At 37.7% G+C, this 27,982-nt stretch overlaps 2 protein-coding genes across 2 annotated transcripts; one reads left to right on the top strand and one right to left on the bottom strand.

Annotated features, from left to right (window-relative positions):
• The first annotated feature begins 1,618 nt into the window (after positions 1-1,618).
• On the top strand, positions 1,619-10,473 carry LOC140142137 (monocarboxylate transporter 12-like). The gene is made up of 4 exons (XM_072164106.1): positions 1,619-1,802; positions 3,331-3,471; positions 7,880-8,680; positions 10,358-10,473. Exons 1-4 carry the CDS (start codon positions 1,619-1,621, stop codon positions 10,471-10,473), a joined length of 1,242 nt encoding a protein of 413 aa, XP_072020207.1.
• A 5,002-nt stretch (positions 10,474-15,475) lies between these two features.
• LOC140146534 (mitogen-activated protein kinase kinase kinase 7-like) lies at positions 15,476-27,778 on the bottom strand. The gene is made up of 3 exons (XM_072168413.1): positions 27,610-27,778; positions 16,288-17,087; positions 15,476-15,802 (listed from the first exon to the last, which is right to left on the bottom strand). The coding sequence occupies exons 2-3, from the start codon at positions 17,075-17,077 to the stop codon at positions 15,606-15,608; spliced, it is 987 nt and encodes a 328-aa protein (XP_072024514.1). The 5' UTR covers positions 17,078-17,087; positions 27,610-27,778; the 3' UTR covers positions 15,476-15,605.
• Between the last annotated feature and the right edge of the window lie 204 nt (positions 27,779-27,982).

The raw sequence follows: 27,982 nt of genomic DNA, 5'->3' as shown, positions 1-27,982 counted from the left end.
TTCTTGGCATGTTCATGGCAAGATCTTGGCATGTTCATGGGCATGACTCATGCCTAAATTTTGTGCTCTCACCATTGACGCGCGACCTTTACAAATAGTGTATGTTAAAAGTATATTGCATTTGCTAGAACCGGCCAATATTTAAACTATTGGAGAATAGTTTAAATATTGGCCGGTTATTTTTCACACAGTGATGTTAACTAGGCAAATGCAATATACTTTTAACATACACTATTTGTAAAGGTCGCGCGTCAATGGTGAGAGCACTGTGTATTGTGTATAGGAAAACGGACAGTAACTGCAGTATGATCAGGAATGCTACTTGAACTGGTCAATTCGAATGCCATCTGAAAACATTCCTTTTTAAGGATTACTATGGTTGATTGAACCATACTGACTTTGCTTTCATGCTGGTGCAATATCATGACTTTGAAATTAGTTTTTAACATATTTGTGTCGATTATGATATTGCTTTTATTGTTTTTTTGTTTGTTTTTTGTTTGTTTGTTTGTTGTTGTTTTTTTCATGTGTTTATTGCTTTTAGTAGTACCTGGAACTATGTGATCTCTGTAATGTATAGCATTGTCTTTTTACCTTATATCGTGTTGCTTGTATATCGCTCAGTAGCTTGCTTGTAATGGGCGCTTATAATTCACACCAGTGGCCGTTTCTTCTATTTGAAGAGCGATAAGAATCGGCGCATTGTTAGCACCGATTTGACACGGACTTTGCGCCATTGCCTTTTGTATTTCCATGTCGTCAATAAGGTACGTACATTTTTGACCGGGAGCTATAAAATGTTCAGTTTAGTTCAGTTAATTTTGGTAAAGGAACTAATGCTACGACGTATTCCAAGTTACCATGTTGACAATGTTATGTTTCAAACTGGTCATATGGTTATTGTTTAACTTTGATGGAAACGCGTGGGAACACACTATAGACCTTATGCAATAGAGGTTATCCGTGTTCTATAAGCTGCATACCCTACCAGCGACTCCTATACCTTGTTTAGGACTTTCAAAAGAAGTACCTGCATGTGCAACCATGACTATTTCAAAATAGCCCGCCAAAGTCATGCAGGTAACTCCGAGGTCGTGCATTGAATTAGTTTGAATGAGGAATACTACGGGAACCAGCGCCTTTTGTTAGAAGTCACGCATGAGTAAAGTGGATAACCTCTATAAACCAACTGAAAAGGTATAATAGTGGAAATGACAGGTCTGTGGTTCGAATCCGCAATCAGATGTTTCATTGTATTATGGTGTGTAATCCCCTTTGGAAGCCTCCTCGGTGAGAATTTTATATATTTAAATGACTATTATTCTGTCATGAGTGACGTCGTCTTGCATACCGTCTATAAACTGTACATAATAATAGGCCCCACATAATACGTAGAGAAATCTGTGCAACTTAAGGGCTGTGCAATAATCATAAGTCCCCCGAATAGGTAAATACAGGGGAGATTTTGACATGACAAACAAGTCATCATGGTCATTAAATTAACTGTTATAACGTAACGTAACCTTTTTTAAACGTTTTACGATGGCAGATCTTCATCTTTTCTGCTGATTTCCCATTTCTATACGCATGTTAAAACATTTGCTTGAATCGGGGGACAATGGTGAAAGACAGTGCTAGATCGTGGTTTGTGTTAGCGGTGGTTACCTTCAGTATGTTCCTGGAGATAGGCACCATCAAAGGATTCAGTATTTTATTACCAGACTTAAAGCATCAACTTGACACTCATACGTGGATTATTGGATCGAGTATTTCAATAATGACTGGCTTTGGTTGTACGTTTAGTAAGTGAACACTACTATTTAAAAATAAATAAATAAATAAATAAATAAATAAATAAATAAATAAATAAATAAATAAATAAATAAATAAATAAATAAATAAATAAATAAATAAATAAATAAATAAATAAATAAATAAATAAATAAATAAATAAATAAATAAATAAAATACAGGATGCATCAAAAGATTGATTATTGGTTATTGGTTGAAAAGCTGGCTTCTTCCAAATGCATCATTGGATACTCTTAAAATATTCAGAATGTATATCCGAAAGCGGTTTTGTGACAATATTGATCTATAAATTAATTGGATACCATGTTATTATCTGGTGGGTACCAATCAGTTGATACAGTTTGTATAAATAAGTCTATAATTACCCTAAACCGTATCACGTGAGAGCACTTTATTTGAAATAGAGTGTTCTAATTACGTATGGAACTATACCGCAAGGTTACTCGTATACATCGATACGCCCTGTCATTTGCGCTGTGGATACGCATATCTTAATGTAAACTATTTTAAATAATTACTTGAGCAAAAAGTATTTTCTCTTTAACTATTTTTACAGTAAAAGAATAAAAATAAACTTCGGCAGTAAAAAAAACATTTAAATAATTTATTTCTTAACTTGATAGGCATTTTCCAAATTCGTTAAACCACATGTTGACTTCTGTGGTAAGTTGGGCACTTAGGTGGTCATATACCAGAACCCAATGTTATCACCGGATATAATAACACACTATAATAATTTTGGATTCTAAGTTTGGATTCTATTTTGGTTCAATTTATTATATCACAAATAGCATGTAGAGGATCTGTTTCTGATGTAGAAACGTCGATTAGAAGTTCCGAGGGTGTACGATAGCTCCTTTCTTCCAACGCCACTAGTAACCGCTTTGGGTTTAATGCTCAACCCTCTCTCTCTACTAAAGTGCTAAGATGATTACTGACGGCCTCTGTTGGTTAAAGTTATATCAAGCTTTTAACATTAAGGGTATCACCTTAAAATGCTAATTCCGTTAGAGACCTCTCATCAGACGTGCGTTCTTGCCCTGTAGGGCCATTATAATTTGGAATCCTATTAGTTTGCAATTCTTTACTATTGGAGTCGCAGGTCTCAGTTCTGTCGGGCTTGCAGTTTTGATGTTCTTAGGCACTGACGAATACGATAGGGTTGAGGCCGGAGACTTCAATATTGAGGACTTGCAACTAATGGAGTTCCAGTATATAACAGCACCGCAGTGCAAGATAACAAGGTGAATGCGTAAACTTAACGATAAAAACAGCCCGTACCCATTATATACATCTATGGTTTTGAGCGCTGTTGTTTCTCTCTAACCATGCGGGGTAACTTGAAGCATTTTGTTTTTGAGCACTATTGTTTCTTACTCATAGATTAGAGGTCAAAGTTTATGAGGGGATCACTCCACGGTTTAGAATACGTCGTTTCTAGTTATATGTCCTTACCTTTGCACTCCAAATTTAATTTCTAACTAAATATCCATTCTGGTTTGAATTTGATTGAAACAGGCTTGCTAACAGATGCTTTAGTTAAGATATTCAGCCCCAGAGTTTGTGTAATGACATCAGGATTGATCGCAAGTACTGGTCTTATTGTGTGTTCTTTGGCTACAAGTCCATTCACGCTGCTTCTAGGCTTGATTTTAACAAGTAAGTAACAAACAAACATAAAATTATTTTATTTTTGCAAAAAACACACTTTATGGCTAATGATTAAAAACTAACATGTTGATATTTGCCAGTCCTCGAAGTGAATAAATCGTCGCCCGTATCATATAGTGATGTATTCGACATTTTCAACCTTTTTCTAGAAAATTGGTACACTAGTTTCTTACGTCCTACTCTATACAGCCTGTCTCAAAAAATTGTGCAAGTAAAAAGCGCCCTCTTTGGCAATTAGAAAATATTGTTGTGACATGATGCTTACATCAACGTCACGGGTGCAGTATTAGCTCTCGAATGCTGTTTGTTCTGTTCAATTTGCTTGTTTTAATCTCGAGATTATGTTTAGTTAACAACGAAAGGGTAAAATCACAAAATGCCACTTTTACTAGGGAAGAGGGCTGTACATGTAAATCAATCATAGCATCAAGTTTATCAAGAGTTTCGTCGTGAAATCAAAAGAATGCATCGATTACACAACAATGCAAAATTGTGTTTACTGTTTTTACTATTTTACCATGATTCTCTTTTTCCACTAAAAACAGATTAAAATATATATAATAAATATTTCACATTCTGCTGTAAAATTAATTACATGTACATGTCAATGATTTTATCGTGGTAAATACTGTTCTCTTTGTCACTCAAGACATATGTTATAAAACTTAAAGACAGACAAATATTGCACACTCTGTTGTAAAATCAAAATTAAGTCAACGATATATTGCACATCATAATTATACGTTTGAAATTTTAGACTAATGATTTAAAATCCATTGATGATTGTCATCAAATCATAAGCACATTTCCGAGTGTGCAGCAGCTGAACCCGGTTTTGCTTGAAATCAACAGTTTAGTCCATTTTTACAGTTTGGTCTTTAACATTATTGTTCGTGTACATTGGTTACTCAGAAACCTTTCCTTCTGCGTGTCATACCGTCACCTGTAGCAATGCATCTCATAATCTTGCTGTCCCGTCTTCAATGTAATAATTGAGCGACTGTATATAATCATTTCTAATCCTGCAAAAGAACGTTCTTTTATTAAATGTAGGGATAACCATCAACATTTCATGTTGCCCCTATTGCTACAAACGATTGTTTTCTGGATAGAACTCATCAACAGATTTTGGTGGTTAAATGGTCAAAATCGGTCAAGAACTTTTCGAATTGTGAATTTTCAAAGTTTCCCATTCTGACCGGTCATTGGAACGAAATAAAATGACAAGGTCCAAAAATAGCAATTGGGAGTAAAATTGGCATAAGCATATATTTACCTTTATATATTTATTTATTTTACCATATATGCAAACATGAAACAAGCATATTGTAAAAGGGAGCTCAACTGTGCACTGCTTGTCTATGGGAGTGTTCTAATCAAGTTGATGGTTCATTGGTCATCCCTATTAAATGTACTGTACAGGTATTTGGTTATAACATTCTATTCAGTTTTCCAAAAAGTGGCACAGAAGGGTATTCATACATTTGTGTTTAGTGTAGCTAGGTCTCGTGATTGCCGAAACCAAAATGAATAAAACAAACGGCATTTAAAAGCTAGGACTGCTCCCTTGACGTTGATGTAATCATCGTATCACAACAGTATTTCCTATTTGCCAAAGATGACCCTTTCCATTTGCACATTTTTTGAGACAGGCCTTTTTAATGGGCAATACGGTTTGAGTTTGGGGTACCAAGAAAGAGGTTAAGGTTACCGGGCACAGTGTCATCGGCCCGATATCTTCATGGCAGAAAATGCCATGGTAGGTTGAATCCACAGCCACGGATGGTCATTGTATTCCAACCTGTTTAATAGTTTTTAAATGCATAGTAGGCTGAAGGACATCCGACTAAGGCTAATGATATTAGCCTGTGACTGACCTCTGTACGGTCAGCGAGCATACATTCGCCATTGTCATTATGCTTATAGACTGTCTCTACGATAGTCTCCTACACAGCCAGTTTGTGTCAGTCGGTCTGACACTCGTCGATCCTGTATGTTCGTGATAGCCACATATAGTCTGGCCTGAGACTACCTCCACGAGGTTCTACGCTGCGCTATTTAAAATCTTGAATTTTGGTCACTTTTTCAGCTCAAGACGCAAGCTACTCTCTCAAAACTAACGACTATCATATCTGTTCAACACGTATTTTCAAGTGTATGAGACCACATCTGGTTTCTTGAGAAAAAATCATTTACGGGAGATATTCATCATTTTCCAACCCGGTATCCGAAGATTTTCGTCTGATATCAAAATCGTGCATAGCAATTAACGTGTATCGATCCCGTGTACAGCGTGTCCCAAAAGTAACTTAACATTGTGAATTGACCATATCTCAAATATTTCCTACTTCATACCAAAATGGAGAACATATTCATATAGATTGATCTTTTAGAATTATTCTGATACCAAAAACAGCATTATTGATGACCCTTTGACCTTACTGTGCGACTGTACATATGTGTGTATCAAACCCACAAAAGCAAGCTCATGTGTTCTTTGTTCAAGAACATGAATGATGTGCTTCCCTGAACAATAGAGTTGGTTCACTCACTGCGCACGCTACATTTTAGTATGAACATTCATGGATTACATGGCTTAGCGTAAGCATGACTGCTGTTTTAGATTATAATTAGGATATATTGACAATATTAAACTTTACTTTAAAACAGTTGAAGTGAAGATGAATTTCCTATAGATCAACGGATTCAGGTCGTATGGTTCTTTGCCGAGACAAAGTCGGGCAAACTCACTGAAGCAATGTTTAAGGAACAGTTTAATGTAAATTATGCACTACCCAGCCGAAATACAATCCAGCAACTAGTGCTGAAATTCCTATCAACTGGATCTGTTCATGATCTACTTCGGGCAGGACGTGGAAGAACAGGAAGATCGGCTACAAACATTGATGTCATACGAAGAGCGGTGGCGAAAAGCCCAAGGTGACCAGTACGTCGACTTTCAATGGAGAACAACGTACCGCGTACAACTGTTCATCGAAGTAGTTTCCATATAAAACCCAGATAAAACAGAAAATGAAGATTACGCATTGAAAACAAACAAACAAACAATCAAACAAACACAGCCAAATTAAACAAAACAGATTTTAAAATGATAACAGGTTATATCGTGTTCACGTCTCAAATGACGAGACTTATTTTGCGTTTATAAAAGTGGGTTTTACGGTACGGTAGATATCCATTAATTTCATGCCAAAGGGTCATGACCACATAGGCATGTTTGGTATCATAACATTTCTAAAAGAATTATCTACATACTATGCAATTTTTGTAACAACACTATTAACCCAACGCAAGTTATGGCAAATTCACAATGTTAAGGGACGTTTGGGACACCCGGTATTTATTTGAATATCTCTGCTGCATCAAATATTTATTAGCCAGGCGATGTCGGTGTGCCGGGCATTAGGGAAGGGACCAGACCTGGGGTTACAGGTACATAATATGGACAATTTATTTGGGTCCCAGGGACGGGTCATCGGTCTCGGGGATGGAGTTAGAGAATCTAGAAATGGAGTTAAAGTTCTCCTAGTTGGTGTCAGGGGTCCCGGTTATAGGTTTAGGGGTACTGGGGATGGAGTTTGGGGTTTCCAGGTTTATCAGGTTATAGGACACTGGGTAGTGGACTATGGATCCCTGTGTTATGTTAAGGGGTTCCTTGGATGGGTCTAGGAATCCCAGTGATGGGTAGGGGTACCAAAAGTACATGGTTATGCCAACCGAGGGGTAAGGATTGGGCATTCAGGTAATAGTGCGGGATACATGTTATGGGATATAGGTATCAGAGAACGATGTACGTTTAACAGGGTACAGGGTTATGAGTTAGGGTATGGGAATGGGGATGGGCTGAGCGGGAACATAAATATATATTATTATCATATCCGGATGAGGAAACATGAAGACATTTAAGGTGGAAGTTACAGATTTTAAATCCAGGAACCAATTTACTGTGTGGAGAAGTATAGGAAGCAAGATTCTGAAAACATAATAATGGAAAATATTGGGAATTTATTGCCAAAATGGGTGCCAATTTGACCAAAAAAAGAAGAAAAAAAAGATGACCACCATCTGCTGCATTTGGATTTATGTAAACACGTATAAATATGTTACTTGGGATCCAAGCAACATGTTTATAGGATTGGTGGAACATTGTCATCAAAAAAGGCCAAGGGATTCAGTTTGCCACTAGACCATGTTGAAATATCTTATGTAATGTGTGAACATGTCCTCACTAAAACTAAGTGATAAAAGTTGTTTTCCGTAAGGTCTCGGATGCGTGCCGTTAGACCAATAGGCCTATAAAAAAAATAGAAGTGTGAATTTATTGATGTTCATGTTGATCACTGAATGTCTTCTTTCTCCCTTTCTCCCCAATAAGGTTCCCTTTTAATTCAAGAAACCGTTGTGATTGGAATCCTACCGGATTACTTCGACAGGTACTTTAATGCCGCTGTTGGAATTTTTTCCTGCGGAACAGCACTCGCTATTTTAACATTACCACTACCAATTCAAATCCTTCTCGATACTTATGGTTGGAGAGGCACATTGCTTCTACTCAGTGGAATCGTACTTCATTCTGTTCCATGTGGCTCTCTTCTGGGTGTGGAGAAGAAGGTAGAAAAAAGGGAATGCGAGCAAATATTTGATTTATCAATGTCACATTGTAATAGTGGGTCTGATGATACACATGGACTCAGCGACTTACCAAGACGCCTTATGGGCTTACATCTCATGACAAGACTTAGCTTTGTCACACGTGTTTTTGTCCAATCTTTGGCATGTGGGTATATTATTACTGGATGGTTAATTTATATGGTATCATTCGCTATATCTAAAGGTGCATCTTTGAAAGAGGCTACTATTATAGTTACCAGTGGAGGAATTGGTATGTTGGCAATTAGAGTTGGGAACACTATGCTGCATAAAATCATGACATACAAACAACTTCTTTACCTGGCATCTGCAGTAATGGCTATCTCACTGTCGCTGATGACTGTATTCACGAACTTTATCGTGCTTAATATCATCTCGGTTATATTTGGAGGAGCAATAGGCGTATTTGGTATGGAAATGTACATATCTGCAAAGGTGAACTCGTCTGATTCTGATCACTTTCACTCCATTGCCTGGTTGCACTTAAGTTTTGGATGGGCTGCCATTCTCAGTGGGTTTATTACAGGTAAGCTAAACCCATGGATACAGAAACACCCCAACGCACATCCACTTCACACTAAATACCAACGCTCTTAAGACATTCTATCATTCCCTCGTTCCAAAATAAGTTTTAGCTTCTCTTTTGCTTAGAAACCAAAAATCAACGGATTAAAAAGAAGGGAAGAACTTGTCTGCAATCATAATATTTAAAGCTAAATTTTATACCACATAGCAGAGCAACAAACAACAATTGGCTTTACCCCAATGAGGTAGAACGTCTTTTGTTGCGTTGGGAAAAGCATCGCTACCTCATTGGTAAAATACCAACCGCTTTTTGCTCAGTGATAGAGTAATAAATTAAACTTAAGTGTAGAGAGGACTATATATATAATAGCTTATTCAGACTATTGTCATTATTGTGCTAAGCAAATATGGGACACATATCCATTTGTCTTTATATTGAATGAAAATATCGGATGTCAATCACACGTGGACAATAAATGGACTGGCATGGACTCCACCACCTATATAACCCCATCTTCCTTTTCCCAAGAGTCTTCTTCTCGCTTACACCTACATTCGATATCTCCTCTCCCCTACACACTATTCCTCTCCGCTCTCGAACTTCCCCTCTTTCCTTTCCAATTCCAATGCTCTCTCCCATATATTTATCTTTGTCCCTTACCTTACATCCCCCCACACATTCTCCATGAAGGCCACGAATAGATGTGGTTTATATCATCGGGTCACCCTTTTGTAATTTCGAGAGAAAACATTTCGATGGTCTATATTTTTGACAGGGAAAATAGCCTGGACTTAATTATTGCATTTTCTACACCAAGCTTTAAATGCAGATTGACATGCTCGAATTTTCTGCTCGTGAATATATTATGCTCATAATGTAGTGAATTAGCCTAAAATGCGGATTTAAGGAGACTGAATTTGATTTTTGTGAGGGTAAAAGTTCTGAATTTAAGCATCCTTATTCTGATATTATCAAATTTATTGAGATTTGAGGTGATATTTTACTGAACATAAATACCAATTAGTGTTCGTCAGAACTTAAATGCACTAAATCTACAAGTTTTGAAGGTGGGAGGAGCTTTAAAAATATTGCTCTTAAAAGTGGTACCAGTATCTTTGGAGGTACGCACTCAGAAAATCTGAATGGCCCCTGGGGCCAAATGTTATACTTACTGTACACAAAGAAACAGCGTGAGATCATTGGACAACCATGAATTTGTTTTTGTTCCCTAAGTTTATAACATTTGACCCCAGGGGGCATTTAAATTTAGGTATTTGTTGGTACATTGCAAGTGTGTTTCAGCTGTGTGATGAATGCCAATTGCTGGCAAAGTTTCACATTTCACATCAAACCCTTATAAATTTGATAATAACAGAACAATATTGCATACAGTCCGAAATTGTGTCCCCCACAGAGCTGAAATTCCGCCTCCCTAAATCCGGCATTTTAGGTAAATTTTCTACATTATGAGCACGTTTTCTATCAAACAATTATTTTACACCATCTCCTGACACATTCCAATGAATATTTAGCCCGCGCCCGTGCTGTTTATACAGACCCCTTCCAGACCAGTCTTGGAATTGTGCGAATATGTGTTCCATATTAAATGTCAAGTCTGATATGTACAATAAAGAAAGTCGCTGATTGCTTCTCACAATCTCATTCTTATTAAAACAGGTTACTTGTTTGACATGACGGGCAGTTTCACTATTTCATTTAACATCTTGGCAGCCGTGTCTTTGTTGGCAACATTATCGCTTGCAGTAGGAGACTTTCTAATACGAAGCAACTGAGCCGTTGCTTATGATATATTTAGCTTTGACCACCAAGTGACGTGATTTTATATTTATAATACTATAAGACACCAAGTAGTCCTACGAACCAGTAGCGTAGCCACCACTTTTTCAGAAGGTCGACAAAAGGGGGAGGGGCAAGGGGTCAAGGCAAAAAAAAAGTCTCACTGATACGAGCATCGTTTTGCTTTCAAAGGTGAAATGGACACATTATTTCTAACATTTTGACGATGTAGCTTTAGCCCAAGGCTTGGGGCCAATAAGTCACAGCAAATCTCACGATATATGCATATACAGTACAACCATTGCTTTATATGACAACCTCCCTCATTGTGTTGTCTTATATCCCTGGTCAAATGCGCCCTGTAATAAATGGTGGTTTCTTTGATGTTAATCACCTTTAATGGCTAGCATAATCTCAATATCCTATACATATGGTCTTATGATGTAGAACCAAGTACTAGAAAATAGGATAAATAGTGCCCTCACAAGTGTACAAATCAAACTCAAATAAGTGCAATACCTTTTATCTGTACAAGATTCTGTAACTTTTGTATAGGCATAAATGAATTATTATTATTATTATTTTAATGATTCAGTGAAACCACTGTATAAAGTATTATAATAGTATAAAGCATGATAACCACATGATATAATCTTACCATATGCCACATGCCTCATGACTTAATAACTTATACATAGACCTACATGGATTTTAAGCAAACTAGTATTTTTAATTCGGTCTTCAATTATAACACTTTTGCAATGAATTATGTAAAGTTCTTTTAACCCTAACCGTACTAATTACTACAAAATACTACTTGATATATTCGCTGTTCGTGCGTGCATCCCACATGGTGTGCTGACGCAATCGCCCTAAGTGATATATAGGCACGGTTTCGTGTCGCCGAGCCAGTGGTTGGCATGCGAGGGGCATCAGGTTCGAATACCACCCAAACAACTTCTTTTTTTTTTTGTCTCTCTTTATTTATACCTTCCTTCTTTCCCTTCCCGTCCCCAAAAAGCACTTAGGCGGTTAGGGTTAATGTTACATAGAAATCAGGCGGTGATTTAAAACTTGCTGATTTTCATTATATTCTATTTACCTTTTAATTTACCAAAAACGTCTTCCCACTTGAACATAATATAACAATATTTTCCAACAACGAAAACGTTTTTATTTATTTATGAAAACACCATTTGAATAAAAGCGCACTCCTTGTCTCTTACACTTAATGTAAAATCAATGCTTCATTTACAGTAACGGTTTTCTTTTAACATAGAATGTAGAAATTAACGAGATTACGAGGGCCGGTCAAAAAGTTCGTAGAACTCGGTATGCTACTTTGTCGCACGGTATTGAATTTGTTCTCATTTGAAAGCTTGTTCCTTCAAAACATTACTGCAAAGATATTATATTTTTGCATCACTGTATATAGGCAGGACACTCTTCAGAGGAAACCTACCTCTATGTATTCACAGGTACTACCAGAAGTGAATACAGAGTCATCATGGAAATTTCTCATGGTGGTGAAAACTCAAACATTAACACTGTACAGTTGTTGTAAATGGTAATGAAGTCCTTGGTATTCAACAGCAACGAAATGGTTCTTAGAGTTCAAGAATGGAATGAGCGTCCTTGAAGATCATCCAAGGTCCAAAAAACTTGCTGACGTCACCACTAATGATATACGCGCTGGTACAGTGGCATTGATAATGAATAAAGAGCCAAATAAGAAAGATGAGATAGCCACAAAATATGACAACTCTGATGAATGTATACGAGTGGATATTCATACGTAGTGGTAGATAAAATGATTAAAGAGTTTAACTTCAACACTACACTATTTTTCGCTCACCTGGAACGTTTTCACTAGTTCGACTAGCGTCTTCAGCAGATGGTGATGCTGTGATGATATCTTGTCTACAATCAGGATATCTCTCACTGATGACGTCATATGATTGACAGGATGACGTCATAGGATGTTACGATGTAGCGCCGCCCCCCCCCTGGGCATCAGCAAGTTATCCCAGATGGGGTCTATTTCTAGACCTTTGTCTCGATTCAGTCTTGGTTTCTGAGTCCTTATGTGTATTGCTTCCAGAACTCTACGGGAATATTCCTTTTGCTCCCGTCCAAGAACTTTTACATTTTCCCAGTCAATCTGGTGTCCTTTTGACCTTACATCGTAACATCCTATGACGTCATCCTGTCAATCATATGACGTCATCAGTGAGAGATATCCCGATTGTAGACAAGATATCATCACAGCATCACCATCTGCTGAAGACGCTAGTCGAACTAGTGAAAACGTTCCAAAGAAGAAAAAAATAGTGTAGTGTTGAAGTTAAACTCTTTAATCATCTGATGAATGTGTTTTCAATATTAATCCATTAACATGTGGGTATTCCAGGGTGTCTTCTAGATGGGGTCCCGGAATCTCCATGCACAAAATTGATACCAGTTGACATATTCAGGTCCACACCTTCTATACACTAAGGATGACGACCAAGGCAAGTTTCATCTATAGGTGGCTAAAGGTCTTCGTCGCTGTTTCTGAGATCCAGGGATAGTCTTGATGACAGTTCATTTGCCAAATGAAAGTGCAATCATAGGCATATATCATACACTTTTTATAGCAAAATTGAAGCAAGCCATCACATGAAGAAGATTGATGGTAGGAATGTGGCTGTTCTCGGATTTTGTCCTGTACGCTATTCTTAGTTTGTCAAGCTGCCATTCACGACAGAGGGGTCAGTTAATTAAAGTAACCATGTTGTGGTTCAGGCATGGCCTCCAGGTAGTGAAACCTATATTAGAATTTTAAGTCCTACCTTCATAATATCAGGTTTGCTGGTGATCAATGCTGGTGAGCCTTCACTGAAGAGTGGCTCAAGGAGCTATCGGAAGACTTCCATTATGTTGACATAGAAGGTTTCAAGACAAATTGCGACGGGTACATTAGTGTATGTAGTGACCATGCTCAAGAGAGAGATAGAAAGAATTTGGCTAGTACTCTTTCAAGTACCTTGTTCTACGAACTTATTGACCGCCCCTCGTACATGTATAAAGAAAGACAGAGATAAAAAAAAATATTTTGCCCCTTCAAACATACTTACCATCTTAAAAGTTAGGTCTTTATAGTATAGTTGGAAACTTTCTTTCCCGAAGGTACCATGTGACCAATGCCTAGAAAAGTTGATTTTTGCCTTGCTTTTTCTGCTATTCCTTTTCTCCGATCGGCACCAAATAAATCGGCCTTCCTTTTAGGCGCTATTGACAGATCAAGGATCGTAGGGGATTTGATTGATAGTGACGTCAGACGCGAATTAATCATTTTATGTCTTTCATCATAGAGTATATGGGTATGGTTAAAAAGTGACTACCATAAAACTAACTTTTTATAGCACTGGTATGATGATCATGGGGCATATTTAAAGGCAAAGGTTGTAACATGGACCCATTAGTTGCCAGCCCATGCCATAACTAACCATCAGTAACCCTCTCCTGGCCAAAACTACATGCTGGCGATATCGCATCCACACCTACGACAACCACCCTTTTCTTCAGCATGCTACCTAAACCACTTCGCCCAGAATCCTACAAAACCCTACAAGCTGCATGCCTCCCTTGTAGCGAACGGTGGCATGTAACACATAGGGCATCTCCGACCAAGCCCTAGAGGGAGTTAAGGATTAATTGATATTTGGGTACACGTGCACAATACGGTACGCCAGTGGCGCGCGCAAAAGGGTACGGTCCCTGGATCCTGACAGGCTATGGGTGCCAAATTGACCGATTCCGCGCCCACTTCAAACATCGGGAACAGACAGTTATTCCGAAGGACCGTTATTCCGAAGGATCATTATTCAGCATGTTCATTATTCCCAAGGGTCATTACTCCAAATTAACAACAGGATCAACCAGGGCTGTCAACTTTTTGGAAATGCTTGGCGTGAGACAAAGACGTACGGGATTTGCCGACTCCAATGTTCATTTTGTACCATGATTATTTGAGCCACGGCGCTCGAGAATGTGAAAAGCGGAGGGGGGGGGCTAGGAGCAACAAATTATTCATGACGATGCGTGAGATTTTACTCATTTTCCAGCTTTTTGCGTGAGCTTTACTACCTTGGCGTAAGATTATACTACCTTGGCGTGAGACCGTGAGAAAGTGACCCAATGCGTGAGACTCACGGCCATTGCGTGAGAGTTGACAGCCCTGGGATCAACGGAGTAATGAACCTTGTTGTAAATTCGGAATAACGGTCCTTCGGAATAACAAGACGTAACCCTTAAAACGGTAAGAGTAACAAAATGCCCCCTTAGTCGTCAAATCCTGTGCACGCCATTGCGGTACGCAACTTTTGTCCATACCATCCGGAATATTTTAATGAACAATGCATCATGCATGGAGTGACTATAAAGCTAAAAAGCCACGTTCTTGGTACCTGGACATTTGCATAAGAAGGAGACGTTTCATAGTTTTATTGCTGGTGGTATTTTAAGATCGATGTCTCATTAGCAACCACCAGTGATCCATCATGTGTCATTGACAAATCATAGGGTTTATACAATCCTTTGGCTATGCATTGTAGGAAATCACCCTTTGGACTGTATGCATGAATGTGACCCGTACTCTCTACGTCATCTACAGCAACAGTAACATAAATGTTATCATTGTCATCACACACTATCCCAAGTGATACTACCTTGCATCCTGTCATATCGTCGTCAGTGTTATGTGTGGAGCTGAATATTTCATTACCTGAGTAATCTATTGCTACTACCTTACAACACACTGGATCGGCTGAATAGGAATGAATCAGGATTTGATTCTTGCTATTGACAACCATATTTCGATTATAACCAATTGAATGGCATTTGATCTTCTTGACTACCCTACCATCTGGACATGTATGGATTGTGATATTATTCCTCTCCCTATCACCAACCAATAACTGTCCTTTTCTATCTACGGCAAGACACTTCCACCCAAGGGATGTTTTGCTTGCAGGTGTGAAGCAGTGCATATATGCCCCTTCTGCAGAAAACACATGGACAAATCTACATAACTTACTTACAACAACGATGTATCCTTGTGGGGATACACATATGTTACAAACATGACCTATTTGCCTTTCAGAATCTGTCTCAGTTGATAACAGTTGCGTTTTGCATTTGCCATAACCATCAAGTAGATAAAGTTGATCATTAACAGACGTGACCATATCTCCATTGGGACAGCAGGCGATACGATAACACTCAAGTTGTTTCCTTCATGTTCGCGACAGATTTCACTCTTCAATGACCAGTAGCCATGCAATTCTAGGAAAAGTATAATGTCATGAACTATTATGATTTGTTATTACCCATTTATCAACTATTGTTATAATTCCCTTTTCATAAAATTGTTGGTTTTCTCGCGCCAAAACTAGCAATGTGAGAAATGAAAATATTGTTTTAACTTGACTTGACATAATTAGGAAGATCATTTCAAGGTCGCAAAGGGACATCTGATATCAGAGACGTATTACAATGTGATCATAATCGCATAATCATAACTCGACATAGATCGAGTTAGTGAAGTAGGTAAGAACTTCGGGAAAGTATATATAATTGACGAGCTGCTCTTTTCATACTGGTCGATAAAACGCTGGTGCTATTAATCGTGCAAGCAGTCAAAACTCCTTACTTTTACAACGTTACTATTAAACTGAGCATAGCATTCAAAAAAGTTCAGCTATCTTCTAAAATAAATATTACTCTTCGCCTCGTTGTACTTCTTTACAATAACAAAATGTTTTACATACCAGCTACAATTGACTCAATAGTAGATCGTTGTTTAGGGTTACTTTTCCAACACTGCTGCATGATATCTGACAAATCTTTAGGGCAGCCTTCAGGTATGGATGGTTTTGCTCCACTGCCAACTTCAAAGATCACTCTGTGCCATTCCAAGTGTTGAAATGGTTGTTTCCTTGTACAGATCTCTAGTAGCAGCATCCCATATGCCCATATATCAGCTGGTTTTGAGTAGACAGCCCTTCCACGCTCATTCCCTACATGTATTTCTGGTGCCATGTAGCGATAGGTTCCTTTCATGCTGGATGTCGTCTGAGACTCTTCTATCTCACGTGCAAGACCAAAATCACACAATTTCAAGAGGTCGTCTTGAAAGAGAAGGCAATTTTGAGGCTTAATGTCCCTATGCAGGAAGTCAAGTCCATGGAGATACTTGAGTGCAAGTGCCGATTCTGTTGCCCACTTTTTCTGCAGCTCATATGGGAGAGGTTTTGATGGATCTTTTAGATAATCATGCAGTGATCCATTAGGTGCATATTCCATTATAATACAGTGAGTAGTTACAATTTCACAAATTCCTAGTAAGTTAACTATATTTGGATGACGTAGTTGGCTCATGATTTCAACCTCTCTCCTTCCTATCTCATAAACTACTGTCTTGCTGGCAGCTTCTTTGTATCCTTTGTATGGCTTTTTAAATGAAACACGGCTGACTGATCCAAATGCACCTACACCAATACTTTCATGGGTGACAATATTGCTATCATCCAGTCTGTCAACAGCAACTGAAGCACCCATTTTAATGTATCTGAATCAGAAATGAAAAAAAGAAAACACAACAAGGGATGAAATCAAAACTCAACCAGCGGTCAACCACCGGTTCCGGGGTGTTCTATCCGGTTGGAGCCGGTCTTTATTGCTCTAAACAATGGAAAGCGGTAAAACATTTCAATATGACATCAGATATTAAGGTTGAAAAACATACTTTTCATGTGACTTTTACCACAATTTTTAATTGTATGTCATTATTACAGAGGATATAACTTCCGCAAGGATCTTCCGCAGTAAATTTTAATCTTCTTCGTTACGTAGCTGTGGGTTTGCCGTATACTGTGGACATTAATGCATGCTGTGACACTAAGGACGAACCTTCTTTATACTTTTATGAAAAATCCTTCTCTGCCGACATTTCAAATGATGAAAACTCACACACCTCAATAATTGTCTTCAAAACTGCCGCCAAAGAAAGAATAGTTTACGGTCACTCAAGCGTAACAAATCCTTTATTCCATACTATGGTTGCTTCGTAACATCATAAATAAACGACATATATCGACTATTTAGTAGAAGTAAGAACATGACACAGCAATACACTGCATAACATTACTTTGTGCTGAACGGTTAGTAATTGTACACTAATCCAAATCTTACACATAATTTTCCACTGACGTATATAAAACACCATTTACCATTGACCGGAGGTCAGAGGTCACTTGTATAGTTGATACGTGTTGTGGATATACGCTATTAAATATCACATTATTTCACCGTGTTAACGAATCCATCTGTTAATAAAACCTTGATTTATACTCCACGGAACATCTATAGATTTCAGTGAACATTGTGTTTACTTTTCCAAGTCAAGGATTTACGAGATATTTTGGGATTTTATCGTGTGTGGTGTCATCGCTATACTGTCAATTTAAATATGGCGCCGACCGTAAGTACAACGAACAGTGACACAGCTGACTTGATAAAAGACATTAAAATATGGGTGCGTATCAATATACCACGCTTTATACGTGTGAGTGAATGCGAGGTAGCTTCGGCTATACTTGCCGCCGCTAATACAGAAGAAGATGGTTTCTTAAGTGCTAAAGACATTTTAGGGTGCAATACATGTCGGGTGCACAGCCGTTTTGGATTGTCAACCTCAGATCTATTCAAGCCAAAGCCCGTGTATTAGCTGCTGGCAGTGTGGAATTGAAAGAGAAATCACTTCAAATATCAGATTTTTCTGCCGCCCAGTCTACACACCCCAAGAAAGACTAAGTATTCACGGCATTCCACAGAATGTTCCTGATGCTGAGGTTGAAAGTTGGGTTGGTGTTTTTGCTACCCTCGCTAGCCCTATCTTTCGCCATAAGAGTAAAGAAAAAGGTGAAAACAATGAATTTGCACACCTGTTAACTGGACATAGATACTGTTTTGTTAGCAAGATACTTGAAGAACAACCCAGATATTCAAAGATGGCAATACCAGATCCACTGGATCCAAAATCTTTGACTGATGTAGAAGTTGTCCTATATTACAATGGACAAACCAAGGCCAATTGCAGATATTGCCATGGTACAGGTCACACCATATCATCGTGCCCTGTGAAGCCCAAGCCAAAATGTTACCATTGTGGTGTTGTAGGTCATGTGAAGCAGCGGTGTCCAGACCTGGCAAAGGGTCCTAAATGTTTCAAATGTTCCAATTATGGACACAAGAGTTTTGAATGTAGCGGTGCCGTTGATCAAGATCAAGACCTGCAAACTCCAAAAGCAACAAGACCTGCTGGTAAAGGCGACAAAGTAGCAGAAGCTTCAGCGTTAGCGCAAGAGCTGATCGACCACTGTCTGCAGCATGATAGCAGTAAATCGCCAGAACTTTTAAACAAGGTAAAGGCCCTACTGAACTTTGATGTTGTAAGCGAGGAAAATGAAGATGATTTCCCATCGTTGTCTGAGCAAAATACTAAACCTAAGAAGAAAGGTGGTAAAAAGAAATCAAAAGTACCAGTAAATAAAAAGAACCCTCCTCCTAATACCACAGCCGGTACATCAAATAAAACGAGGCAATCCTCAATGAAAGACTACGGTAGGCCTACGGCCTCGCAAACGCTTGCCTCAAATAAACGTAAAAACCTGTCTCCGGCATCAGCAGACTCTAAACAACCGGATAAAAGAGACAGGCGAGAACGGTTATCGCAGGAGGATAAGGGGGTTCTAGTTCAAGTAAAATTCAGGAAAGTGCCTGCACAGAACCAGGAAACTCCTCTGTACAGTAGTTTTTCACAATATTATGTTTGTATGTTTGTTTTAACTGATGAACTCAATATCTTTATGCATTTATCATGTTTAATCTTGTTACATTTAATGTTCGTGGTTTGCGAAACCAGAAAAAACGCAAGACCATTTTTCACTGGTTGAACACCAAGCAATGTGAAGTCTGTTTTCTACAGGAAGTCTATTGCTGTCAAAATGATATTGATACCTGGGAAAAAGAATACAATGGTACCTTTTATAGTAGTACAGGTACAAATCATAGTAAAGGTATTTTGATTGGTATTTCTAATAAATTTGATTTACCAACTGATGTTGAAAAATCTATGCTGATAATGAAGGTAGAATACTTGGTATAAATCTTTCTATTAATGATGTCAATTACAATTTGTGGAATGTGTATGCACCTAATGATATTCCAGATAGAAAATTATTCTTTGAGCATGTGCGCAATATTATTGATAAATAGAGTGTAGGGGGTCACACAATTTTGGGTGGTGACTTCAACACTGTCCTGAACCCACTGTTAGACAAAATAGGTGGTAATATTCCTAATCGTGCTTGTTCTGATATTATTAAAACAATGTTGGATGATTATGAGTTAAATGATATTTGGAGGCTAAGGAATGGTGATAAAAAAAGATTCACCTGGACACAAAAATCTCCTCCAGTTAAGTGCACACTTGACTATTGGTTTATTCCTAATGCTATTGAGCACACAGTGAGAAAAATTGATATCATATCTGCACCTAGATCAGACCATTTAGCTGTATTTTTAACTATTTGTCACAATGATATTGTGAAAGGTAATGGTTATTGGAAACTGAACAATACATGGTTACAAAATGCTGATTACGACCATGGCAGTCAGCTACCTGCACAACCGATTCTTTTGTTCTGCAAGGCTCACTCAGTCATTTAATGAGGCAATACAAACGATCAAAATTGGTGTTGAAATGAGCAAAATTTTGAGTTACACCTTTACAGTGTAAAAATTTTTTTCTCAGCCAAATGAAAAGCAATAATTTTCATTTTTTCAGTAAATGGCTGGAAAAACTATAATGCTTGATACTGATTTTTTAAAAATCCTGGTGTTAAACTTAGGCCTGAAATTCAGTCATTTAGTGTAAGATATTCGATTTTTATAGGCTTCAGCTCGGCCCGCGAGCTTTTTCTTGGATCAACCTTTTAGCTTTTCAAAGTAATATAGTTCGCTAATGAACGATTTTCCCCAACTTTCTAAAGCACATCACCGTGAGCTATATATCATAGTTTTGTCAGAATTTCCGTTTTGATTTCACCATCTTTCACTGTCGGCTGAAAAAATTTCTAAATCAACACGTGAAATCTAAAGGCTAGTACTAGCATTTTGGATCGATATCCCTGGGTTTAATAGGAATACCGGCATGGCTATAGTGTTGCCAGAACTTCAATATAGCAAAGAAATTCCCAGACCTATAGCGCTCCTACTGATCATGTTTAACCAGAACACCCAATTGGGGATTTAATCGCTGGTCGGGCAATTTGCTTTCAATGAAAAATTGACCTGGATAACAACAAAGGAAATATCGACTATTTCTACTGGTTGCTCTCGAGATAAAAGTACTCACCATTGCCTACTTTTACTTAGTTTGACATTTTCGGAGTATAAATGGAAAAAGGGTAAAACAAAAACGGAAATTCTGACAAAACTATAACATATAGACCCACACGATGTGCTTTACAGAGGTGGGAAATATCTTTCTTTAGCAAACTATGTTAGTTTGAGACGCTAAAACATGAATTCCGTAAAAAGCTCGCAGGCGAATTCAAGGCCTATAAAAATCAAAAATATCACACTAAAAGACACAATTTGATGCTTAATTTTAACACCAGGATTTTAAAAAAAATGTATATTCAAGCACCAAGTTTTTAACTGACATTACTGAAGAAAAAAAAAATATTGCTTTATATTTGACCGAGAAAATTAATTTCATAGCAAAAAGGTGTATCTCTGAATTGTGCTGATTTTTACATGTATCGATCGACTTTTAGCGCGACTAAGCATTTCTAAAGAATTGGTTGTCCAGGCGGCAGACTGATGGCATTAACAAACTTATTGATGAATGTGTTGTTGATTATGGTGATGTATTGTCCCCTAAACATTTCTGGGACTTATGTAAAACTAAAATCCGGTGTTTTACAATTGATTTTGCAAAAGGCTCACAAAAGCAGAGGATGAGTGCGCTAAAGCAAATTGAATGTAAACTACAAAAGCTTTATGAAAATTGCATCAATCAGACGGATGATGAGAACCTGAAATTGCAGTATAATGCTTGTAAACTGGAGTATGAAGTTATGTACAGTCATTTTATGAAAGGGTTACAAATAAGATCTAAAGAGAAATGGATTGAAGAAGGTGAGAAATGTACTAAATATTTTCTGAATTTGGAGAAAAAATGCTTCTAAGAAGTCAATCAACAAACTTCAGTGTAGTAATGGTGTGATGACAACTGATCAATCTGTTATTTTAAATGAAGAGGTTGTCTATTTTTCTGATTTGTTTAAAAGCAAAGTTGATGTGTCTGAAATAGAATTGGATGAGTTTTTTCGAGATACAATTTTTCCTACTCTGACTAATGAACAGAGTGAAAGCTGTGAGGGTATCTTGACAGCAGAAGAATGTGTAGGCGCGCTCAATTCTATGGCAAAAAATAAAAGCCCTGGCTATGATGGTCTCACGGTAGAGTTCTATCAGCACTTTTGGCCAAAGATTGGTCCCATTGTTGTTACGGCGCTTAATGATGCGTATCTTTCTGGGTCACTTACCACCTGTCAGAATCGTGGCATAATCTCCCTCATTCATAAGGCTGAGTTCACATAGAAGTATACGGTATACGGTATTCGCTATACGAAATACACTCATTCATTCAGGCTGAGTTCATATAGGAGTATACTATGTGAACTCAGCCTGATCGAATGAGCGTATTTCTTACAGCGAATAGCGAGTTGTCAGTTTACCCATTTTCTTCGTCTAATCAAATGCTTGTAACTTTACTTCTTGAGGTCACATTGCATTCAATGAGGTGTCATAATGTGCAGAATTAGATAGCGCATCTATTAAAAAAATGAATTTGCCCACATATGGTTTAGGTTTTTAAAATTTGGACGGTATACGCTGCACTAAAATCGAACATGCGCGATTCCCACTATACTATACTATACGCAGGTATACGGCCTTTTCGAATAGCTCTTATGTGACCCGGTACTATGAAATTACCTTGCTCGATTTAATCTATACGCGTGCACCTGCAAAACGTGCATCGTATACCCGAATAGTATACTTCTATGCGATCGTAGCCTTATGTGACCCGGTACTATGAAATTGCCTTGCTCGATTTAACTATATACGCGTGCACCTGTAAAACGTGCACCGTATACCCGAATAGTATACTTCTATGTGATCGCAGCCTAAAGGTAAAGGCACAGAGAACCTATTCTTGAGAGGGCACTCTATTCACGTGGTTTCTTTTCAACGCTAAAAGATCACGAATTTTGGTGGTTTGCAAATGAAAAGCGTCCGCACTATCGATTGATTACGTAACGGTTATGAATAATTTATTAGGTTTTTCAATGCAATCGCCTCGACCCATTAATACATATTATCTGTATTATCAAAGGACTTGGAATAGCAATCCGGTGAGTTCACTGAACTACGCCCTAATACTAATGGCGTTAATCCTCTCCATACACAGTTGAACAAAACAATAGATGAAGGTCAACACGTATGACCTCCTATGTGACATGTTATATTAGATACAGACTTTAAGGTACATATTTCGAGGTGCATAACAGACACAAAATTTGTGTCATAACAAACACCAAATTGGTGTCGATGACCTGACATGCATGCATTCTTTTGTGATGGTCTTTCAATTTGTGCCGAGTGTCCTTGGGAGACTTGACTATGCTTCAGTGGTCATGAAAGGATTCAATAGATAACCTCTGCCCCACTAATCCCCAGCTATTGTCTGAAATTGCACCTCGGAAGATATATTATAACAACTCAGTCCCTCAAATGATAGTCATATAACGACCAAAAGATAAATGACTGACTATCATTGAGGACTGAGTTCCGCAGTCTAATGTTATATGTGATGTACAAAAACCTGAATATCATAAAGATCAGTATTCGTTTGTGCATATGAACTGCACGTTTACGTTGCTAAATATTATTCATTATATATTATGACAAATATTGGTATTATGACAATACGGTATATACATTGTATATAAAACGACTAATAGATCCTGCTATCATGGCGTCAGGTCAATGTTCATCATATCCCGTATAATTCTTAAAATTCACTCATATTTGAGACAAATTGCTGTGCCCATTTTATAGGTGCACAGGTAGATCCGTGTTGTTTGTTATTTTCATTTCTTTTTAATGAAATAATTAAGGTTTTCCACTGCACGGGGGCCACAAGGGTGATACTATTTTTAATGTAATATTTTCAAAACGAATACGTGTTCCCGGTTGGCTCTATAGCGATTTCACAGAAAAGGTATTTCTAGTACAATGCAGCGTCGGACTCTAGCTGAGAGCGTAGCCTAAGTCATTATAGACTCCAATAATGGCTCTCCATACACAAATGAACAAACACAAAGGAGGGTAGTCTCCTCCGTGGCCAGCTTGATTTCGATGGAGCGAAACCAAATTGGCTGCGGAGGAGACGGGTAATTATGCCATGCAAATGAGCTGAGTGTCGTAGCCCTGGTTAAGGGCTTCCCCGGGATTCCCTTAATAACTGGCGTCCAATTGCTTTGTTGAATATTGATTATAAGATAGCCACTAAAGCATTGGCTGCTCGTATTAAACACATTCTTCAGTCTGTTGTGAATACTGATCAGAATGGTTTTGTTAAGGGTAGAAGTACACACGAAAATATCCGCCTTATTGAAGATGTTTTAAGATATGTTGATAATAATAATTTACCTGGTGTTATGATGTGTATTGATTTTAAAAAAGCATTCGACAGTATAGAACGTGACTTTATATTTTATGCACTCAGAAATTTGAATTTTGGTTCAATGTTCAGAAAATGGATTTCAGATATTTTTTTCCAATACCACTAATTGTATTATTAATAATGGTCACATCTCAAGTTCCTTTGATGTAAATTGTGGCGTACCAGTACGTCAGGGTTGTCCGATTTCGCCTTTGATCTTCGTCCTTAGTGTGGAGTTGCTCGCTTGTAAAATTCGTCAATCCAAGCAAATACAGGGTATTACTTTACCATTTGAGAACTATGAGCGTAAAGAAATTCGCATCTCTACTTTTGCAGATGATACTACCATTTTTGTAAAATACCCTGAATGTGTTAAAACGGTTATGGATGTATTTGATAACTTTTCAAGATTATCTGGTCTTTCAGTAAATCATGCCAAAAGTGATGCCGTATGGATTGGGTCCTAGAAAAATAATAATTTCGGCATCGGAAATGTTAACTGGAAATTAGCGCCAAATAACACTGTTAAAATCCTTGGTGTGTATTTCTCCCCAAGTATCTCAATAAATCATTTGTCTTGTAATTGGGAGGATAAAATGAATAAGATCGAGTGTTCAATCCGTGCATGGAAGATGCGAGGCCTATCAATGGTTGGTAGAAACTTGATCGTGAAAACATTGTTGGCTTCACAACTTTCATACATTGCTCCAGTTGTAGACCTTCCTGAGAGAGTTGTAAAGAAATTAAACACTATGTTTTTAAATTTATTTGGAATAGAGTGGAAGCGGTGAAGCGGAACACCATTATTGCAGATTATGAAAGAGGTGGTATAAACATATTTCAGGTTGAGATGTTTTTCAATGCTGTAGGCTGCGTTCACATAGAAGTATACTATTCGGGTATACGGTGCACGTTTTACAGGTGCACGCGTATATAGTTAAATCGAGCAAGGCAATATCATAGTACCGGGTCACATAAGGCTACGATCGCATAGAAGTATACTATTCGGGTATACGATGCACGTTTTGCAGGTGCACGCGTATAGATTAAATCGAGCAAGGTAATTTCATAGTACCGGGTCACATAAGAGCTATTCGAAAAGGCCGTATACCTGCGTTTAGTATAGTATAGTGGGAATCGCGCGTGTTCGATTTTAGTGCATGCGTATACCGTCCAAATTTTAAAAACCTAAACCATATGTGGGCAAATTCATTTTTTAATAGATGCACTATCTAATTCTGCACATTATGACACCTCATTGAATGCAATGTGACCTCAAGAAGTAAAGTTACAAGCATTTGATAAGACGAAGAAAATGGGTAAACTGACATACTCGCTATTCGCTATACGAAATACGCTCATTCGACCAGGCTGAGTTCACATAGTATACTCCTATATGAACTCAGCCTGAACGAATGAGCGTATTTCGTATAGCGAATACCGTATACCGTATACTTCTATGTGAACTCAGCCTTAAAGATGTCTTGGATCAAAAAACTAAACAATTCTAGTCCTGCTTGCTGGAAGAACATTCCACTTTACTATGTCAACAAGTTTGGTTTGGGTATGAATGTGTTTAATTGTAATTGTAGCTTCAACCAAATCAACACTGTATGCAAGAATGTTATTGACACCTTTCCTGTTTTTTTATAACAACATGTTTAAAGTCTGGTTCAATACTAAATGTACTTCAAATAAAGCTGACATATCTGATTACTACAATCAAATCATTTGGAACAATGATGCTGTAACTGTTAACAAGAAAACACTTTTCTATAGAGACTGGATTGAAGCTGGCTTTATTTTTATAAAAGATCTTTTTGATGATGATGGTTCAATCTACTCACTTGAGTATTTTAGGCACCGCATTCCGCGCACTGGCAACATTCTTTTCAGTACTTCGCTCTTTGCAATGCTCTGCCGAATGATTGGAAGAATGCACCAATTCTAGACCAAATTAGGACTGAAGCAATTGTCTTTAATGCAGTCCCTATAGAAGCCTGTTCTTCAAAGTTTTTAGACTTGCCATGGTTGATAAGATTTATGTTCCACCAATTTGTATGAACTATTGGTGTAGAAGATTCCCCAATTACAATTTTGATTGGGAAAAGATTTGGGGTTCAATACCATGTTGTACCAGTGAGGCCAGACTTATTTCACTTAATTGGAAAATTATTCATAACATTTATCCTACAAAAGTTTTATTATGTAAAATGGGGAAAGAAGATACAAATGTGTGCAATTCCTGTAATGCTGTTGATCATCCAGAGCACTTCTTTTTTCATTGTAATAAGACCACTCCTATTTGGGAATTTGCTAACAGGGTTATTACACAAAGGCTTGGTAAGAACTTTAGGCTTTCTGTTGAAAATGTTTTATTTAATTATCATAATGACATTACCAGTGATCGGTCAAAATATATCAATTATGTTATATGTGTTGGCAAAATGTGCATTGGCAAATTCAGATACGGGGATCATCCTTGTCTTCTGTTCCTCTTTAGGCAGGAACTTCGTATGAGAGGTTTGGTATGCGATGTCTTTAGCTAGTTGATCGCAGATGAACAGTTAATTGGATGACTTCCGTGTCCGTTCTTGGCTCTGTCATTTTGCTTAAATTATTTGTTTGATTTTCTTATAATATACATGTATGTAAATTGGTTTTATAACATCTACTATTATATATAGATTATGTGCAGTGCAATAACTTTTGTTGTTATAATATTTATAGTGTATTTAATGTGAATAAAAGGCAATTTGGATGACATACTATGTCAAAAGATAAAAAATTTACAAACTTTCATACTTCTGGGACCGTACGAAAATGGGGGGGGTTATACAATTTAATGTTGCATTCATACTTGGAGTGTGTAAATAAACGAGTTAGATGAACGAAAGGATAACATCGTTTCACTTGCAGTTGCCCGTAGATACAGGTATGAACTTTCATTTGATATTCTAAATACCATTCTGAACCAAGCACATTTACCTCATATGAAACCACCTACTTCGCGTTTAGGCACACATAGTCCAAATGTACCTTAATCGTACTGTAACTGCTAATTAGCCCTGATCTGACAACTTTCAATCCAATAAGAAATTCAAAATCACATTACCATTAAAATTCAATAATTGCAACTAAACTGGTCATAATAAGCGGCATTGCACTGTGTACTCAAGGTCACGAAGATATCCGTGAACGTCCTATTTAGGACCGCCATCTTATTTTTGATAATACTGTTATTCAATCAGCACATTATGTTATACATTGCATTCCACAAGCAAACACTCACCTTGTATGGATATGTTGAAGCTGAATCCGATTTAAAAGTTGTATATTCTTTACTTTCTCATAACAAGTCTGCCCATTACTCTGGTATACGTTTTGGAATTTAAAGGCAGTGTTGCCCAAACGTACCACAGTGTTGGGATAAAACACTATTCTCTTGACAAAATATTACTCAAATGCTATTCCTATATCGCCCAATTGATATAGGAGAAATTTAATCACGTGACTTCAATGTTGAATTGCATTACTTACAAAGTGGCAAACGCGTGACTTTAGCAACTCAAATCAAGCCCAATTATGTGGATAGGGGGTATATATGGCAACCCTGGTACCCAAAGAGAGCCATTCAATGCATCAGGAGTTCATCGCCAATTGGC

This window comes from Amphiura filiformis, chromosome 2 (genome assembly GCF_039555335.1).
Source record: "Amphiura filiformis chromosome 2, Afil_fr2py, whole genome shotgun sequence".
Classification (NCBI taxonomy): domain Eukaryota; kingdom Metazoa; phylum Echinodermata; class Ophiuroidea; order Amphilepidida; family Amphiuridae; genus Amphiura; species Amphiura filiformis.
Note: the sequence above shows the minus strand (reverse complement) of the source record. Positions and strands in the feature narration are given on the sequence as shown.